Genomic DNA, 5643 nt, shown 5'->3' on the forward strand with positions numbered 1-5643 from the left:
CCCCCCCCAACCCCAAATCCAACACACCAACCCTTTTAGATTTTGGTGAATATATGGTATGACAAAGTATTACGGTTCTGCCACGAATCAGTGTTCATACTTGTTGAAATAGATACAAAATTAGGGTCTATAAACAGCAATACTATCTTTGAAAACTGCCCACCAAACTGAAAACCAAAGGAAAGCTATTATAAATCAAAATGAATACTGATTGGTATCCAAATGAAGTAACAAAGATTATCTCAGACCTAGTCTCATGCAAGACAACTGTTCCTTCTTTTTTTTAATTCTTTTAAAACAGTGATAATGAAAATGTGGTTGAGGACTCCATGGATTACCAGGATTCCTTCAGCTGAAAGGATGTAGCACGATAGCTACAACTTTATTACAAACCACAAGCCAACATGTAATTCCAACACCACCTGAAAGAGATATAAAACACGATTTAAGTCATTGCATCAATAACCCTGCAGCACACAAGCTTCTGAAAACAAGTTGGAAGCGTGAAAAATGAAACTTAGGAGTTATGAAGTCAACAGGAACATAACATCTTTCTTTTTATATACAAATGTCCCTCTTCAAGGGATGGTAGCTAACTCCATGATGGTCCCAAGAAAACCTGAAGATTGCCAGCGGCAAAAGAGTACCAAGTAACACAAATATCAGCCAAAATGTGGCATATACAACCCACAGCTTCAAAAAACATTTGCTATATACCTGTTGGAAAATGTCCAAGGCATGGCAAGTAACACAATACTTTGCTAGAACCTAAATTCAAGATTTCAGACAGGTAAAAAGTAAAATTCCTCTGAAATTTAAATCTGTCTTTTTAGAAGTATTGAGTCTGTACTTCTCTCCTTTCCCCTTGCTCCCCATACAGCTATCTGGAAAAATGCTACTGAGGTCTTTGCTACTGGCCCAGGTGCCTGCACTGCTGGTTCAAAGGGTCCCGGCATTCCAACAGCAGCACAGAAATCTGTATTGTGTGATGGAACAGAAGGTCTGTGTGCCCTGACTGTAACACACAGCACTACAGAGAATCCTGCTGCAGAGCAGCATGGAATACACAGCTGTTCACAGCACACCTCTGAAGAAAACTACCTTTTTGGTGACTTCTAGACATTTTTGTGTTTATCACCTAGAATTCAAAACCAATCTCTCTACTGTGATTATCAGCCAAGACAAAAAATGGAGATTTGAAGGCAAACATGGATGTGAACCTTTTTAAATCCCTTCAAATGCTATTTAATTAAATATCTTCCAAGGACTATTCCCCCACCCTGCACAGAAGCAGACTCTTCTCTTGTCCAGTACGCATAGAATCACAGAATGGTTTGGGTTGGAAGGGACCTTAAAGATCATCCAGTTCCAACCCCCCTGCCAGCAGCAGGGACACCTTCCACTAGACCAGGTTGCTCAAAGCCTCATCCAGCCTGGCCTTGAACACTTCCAGGGAGGGGGCATCCACAGCTTCTCTGGGCAACCTGTTCCAGTGTCTGACCACCCTGACAGTGAAGAACTTCTTCCTAATATCTAATCTAAACCTACCCTCTTTCAGCTTAAAGCCATTTCCCCTTGTTCTATCACTACCTGCCTTTATGAAAAGTCCTTCCCCAGCTTTCTTGTAGGCATGCTGGGTACAATCATTCTCTAGACAACTATTAAAGATACAACATATTTTGAAACTCCTTCTAAGGCAGTTGGGACTTAGAAGCCTAGTATGAAGATTGACCGGCAGCATTTTAGCTTGAAGGTAAATTTCCACACTACAGAGTCCTGTCATTCTGTCTGTCTCCTTATGCCGTTCGCACAGAGCCAGCACACTTTTCACTCACACACACGTGTCTACAACCTGTGATACCATTCTGATTGTTACTTCATTAAACTGCCCAAAAGAAAAGGATTTAAGTAGGTAAAAATGCAACAGAAGTGTGATGGGAAAAAGGGTGGGAATGGACAAGACAAAATGCCAAGAGAGACCATACCTAAATCACTTTGAATCACTCTGGAGTTGCATTTTGCAACCAGCAGTTTATAAGAAACATATTATGATGGTTTCCCTGGGCTCGCCCTTGGCTAGCAGCCAACACAACCGTTCACCCACTTCCCCCGCACCACCAGGGGATAGGGGAGAGGGTGGGGGCAAGGTAAGGAGACTCGTAGGTTGAACCCAGCTCTGTTCCAGCTAAAAAGCAGGACAGCGATACAGACCTATAAAGTATTTGCCCATTTTTAAACCAAATTCTACTATTTCAGTGGACTCCTCAATATAAAAATATTTCTGATTCAAAATCTTCTCCAGGGGCTATTCCATATAGATAAAGATAAAGCTGCTCTGTTTGGAAAGAAGTAAAAATGACAAATAGTCCATTTCATTGACAGTTAAATAAACAAGGACTGAATATATAGGAAATAGTTAAATCAAATGTTTGAAACCCCTCCCTGTGTTAAGGGAGTAAGAAGAAATGTACAGAGCAGTGCTTTTCATCTATGTTTGCTCCTCCTCACTGCATTATCAGCATCCTCATGGGCCTGGGAAATGTATTTTTTCCAATGCACAGTCCTTACCTGCCACCCCCGTGGGAAAGGCTACCAAGCGCTCCAGTGGAGCAAGCCATTTGCTTGGGAGCACTGTAACTGGCTCAGAATAGTACTTCCAAATCAGAGAGATCATCAAGGCAGCCTAGAATTGAAATTTTCATTAGCTTGGATAATAATACACATCAAAGTACATTTCCACTGCTATGCTGAAACAATAAATAACAAATTCTTATTAAAGGAAATAGTTTCTTTCTTATTTTACATTGTTCTTAAGCAAGTTTAAAATGTTTTTAAAGTTGGTATGACCTTAAATTTATACACAATATTAAGAGGCATTAGTGAGATGTTGGAAAATACTGCTTTCTTTTGCGGCCCTGGTTCCAATCTAGCATAGACAAATGGAGTAACAGTAACTGTTAAATTCTGATGACTGTTTTTTGCTGTAATCCTTGCCTGCTAGGAATCCAACTGGCTTTAACATTACCCTAAGGACATCTTCAGGTTGACCACTGTCATCCCTATTAGCAGACAATTCTTTGGCATCAAGACTGAACTACAGATACAATCTGATGAGGCACTGGGGGGAAATGCATCACAGCTGTGAGTGGAGATTTGCATCCTCAGCAAAAGCATATTTTGTTTTCAAAAACATAAGTAAAATATATTTGCATGTATCAGAACTTTCCTGGGTCCAGCGCCATAAATAAATGAAAAAAACAAAAAAAACCCCAAACAAACTGGCAGTAGTTAAAGAGCTAAGACAAATTCCTATCTTGTCATCTCAAAACCAGAAACACAGAGCTAAAATGAAACCCAAAACTCCTCACATCCATGACTACCAGACCTTATCAGCAACATTTCTCCCTTCTCTTTCAAGAAACTCTTTCAGTTTGGCATGCACTGTGTCATTGGATTATCGAACACCTGTGTGACTAATCATCAGACAATAAATGCAGGAGAGAATTGTAACCCTACTGAGGATGTGGTTTAGCATTTTGTATTCACAATAAAATATTTACTTACCTGTAAGACGTAGAATACAATATTTATAACCCACTTTATTTTGGCTAATTGGGCAGTTCGTGCTTTCACTGTTAAAAAAAAAATTACTCTGCGTTATTTGTAATGTAATACTTATATAAAACTATTCACATATTAATACTTCACTCTTCAAATCGGGAAATTGCACTGTTTAAAAATCTCTTCAAATGACTCACAGTTGTATTGAAAGTACCTGTTGCAGGGAAGTGCTCGGTCTGTATCACACCATAGTTTCTCATTAATGCTACTACGGAAAGTTGCAAAACACTGATACGCTGGAGAAATGTCACAGGTAATCAAGAGCATTATTCCCAAATGAGAACAATCACTGTGGTTACTAATTTAAGGATGTGCTTCAGATAAAGCATAATGTATTTTTTTCCCCTTTCCTAAAAGGGAAGAAGGATGGCTTTAGCCATCACTTTTTGCCTTATTTCATTCAGGACCCACAGTTAAGGCTGTTCCTTCAGTGAATGAATCTTGGTCAGGTTCAGCATTAAAACTTCTCATGCCTATTTTTTTCCTGTTACAATACCTCAGACCAATATAAAGAAGCCTGGTGAAGACAGCACATCTTCAAACATAACGGTGGCCTCAAGTTTTCTAAAACAACCTTGTTAAGTAAACTACTCAAATCTAGTTTAACTGAAGTTACTGGGTTACGAATTATGCTACTGAAAGCAATCCAAAACTGCCAGTCGTAATATTGTCCTTTCTCCAAGTAAGGAGCCTATAAACACTCCTCCATTCTGCACAGCAGTCTTCTATCCTGTTAGGATCAGCTAGTGAGTTTGGGCAAAGACAAGAGCAAAAGCTCTGGTGCCACAGGTTTACATGTACTTTCTACCATGAGACAATGGATTATACTACTGTAAAATCCTAATCGAGGCAAAGCACTACAGCCTTATCGCAAAAGCTGCTGCATAAGGTCAAACAGGATTGCAAAATGACAGGAAAGATCTCACCTGGTTACCTTCTAGGTCAATGCTTTCTCTCTAGCGTTTTGTAGCACACCAACCAAAGAGCCCCAACCAAGCAACGCATTTTGTAATGAATATCTGCAGCAGAGGACTTCCTTGACTTACTCAAAACATGATTCAGTGATGAGAATCACTGAGAAAGAGTAAATAATTGCACAGTGAAGCTCAGGAAATTCCTTCTAAGAAAAATTTTGTATCTAAATCACTCCCTTATGAATGTATGCAGAACCATATACAACTGAAACACAAAAGCAAGCTCTCCAAAAAGTAGGAAGGAAAGAAAAAGGAAGGAAAGAAAAAGGAAGGAAAGAAAAAGGAAGGAAAGAAAAAGGAAGGAAAGAAAAAGGAAGGAAAGAAAAAGGAAGGAAAGAAAAAGGAAGGAAAGAAAAAGGAAGGAAAGAAAAAGGAAGCAAAGAAAGAAAGAACAAACACTGGAAATGAGTAAGAGGGGGAGGAGAAAAGCTGAAGGAGAAATATACTTAAAACTGAAAACACTCTTGGAAAATGTTTTTCAGAATCTAGAAATGGGAGTAAACATTGCACTCTACCATGAGTTTTAAGCTTGTCAGTCATTTTGTTGATCTTTCTTTCCAGACGGGCATATCTAGCAAACTCATCCATCATACTAATGGTTGAGAGTTCTTGCTTCATGTTCTGAATTTCAGCTCTCATTTGCGATTCCTGCTCTGCATCCTTTTGTAACAATCTGGATATCTAAGAAGTAAAGAAATAGTATCAGTTATTTATCCAGAATTCCACTGATTTTCTTTAATACAAATAAAGTATGATTTCCTGTTTATATACTCAAAAGCCTCCCATAAAAAAGGTTCTTTCACCACGGCAGAGGAAAACCTTGGCTTAACATCTGCAACATGTTCTAAAAGCCAAAGTATTCTTGTTCTGACTGAAGCAAAGCAAAAAGGGTGTTACCATTCCTGTAGGGCAGTGATTTTAAACTTTTCTAACTATGGTTAACTGCCTTTTCCTTCTCTATTTCTGCCCTTATCTGCCCACTCTTGATGCTGCTGCTTTCTGAGACCTTTCAAAACCCCCAGGCCCTGCCTGCCACTCTATCCTGAGC

At 39.2% G+C, this 5643-nt stretch overlaps 1 protein-coding gene across 1 annotated transcript; it reads right to left on the reverse strand.

Annotated features, from left to right (window-relative positions):
- Positions 1 to 348: 348 nt before the first annotated feature.
- On the reverse strand, positions 349 to 5270 carry GET1 (guided entry of tail-anchored proteins factor 1). The gene is made up of 4 exons (XM_010171746.1): positions 5111 to 5270; positions 3565 to 3632; positions 2569 to 2683; positions 349 to 422 (listed from the first exon to the last, which is right to left on the reverse strand). The coding sequence occupies exons 1-4, from the start codon at positions 5232 to 5234 to the stop codon at positions 349 to 351; spliced, it is 381 nt and encodes a 126-aa protein (XP_010170048.1). The 5' UTR covers positions 5235 to 5270.
- Positions 5271 to 5643: the final 373 nt, after the last annotated feature.

This window comes from Antrostomus carolinensis, unplaced genomic scaffold, assembly GCF_000700745.2.
Source record: "Antrostomus carolinensis isolate BGI_N321 unplaced genomic scaffold, ASM70074v2 scaffold21577, whole genome shotgun sequence".
Classification (NCBI taxonomy): Eukaryota; Metazoa; Chordata; class Aves; order Caprimulgiformes; family Caprimulgidae; genus Antrostomus; species Antrostomus carolinensis.

What these genes read in the sequence shown, in the direction of transcription:
- GET1 (XM_010171746.1), bottom strand. Translation starts at nt 5,234, where the DNA reads ATGAGAGCTGAAATTCAGAACATGAAGCAAGAACTCTCAACCATTAGT. An exon ending in TGACAAGCTTAAAACTCATG is followed by an intron (nt 3,633 to 5,110) that starts GTAGAGTGCAAT and finishes TTTTTTTAACAG; the next exon opens with TGAAAGCACGAACTGCCCAA. An exon ending in CTTTCCCACGGGGGTGGCAG is followed by an intron (nt 423 to 2,568) that starts GTAAGGACTGTG and finishes TATCTCTTTCAG; the next exon opens with GTGGTGTTGGAATTACATGT.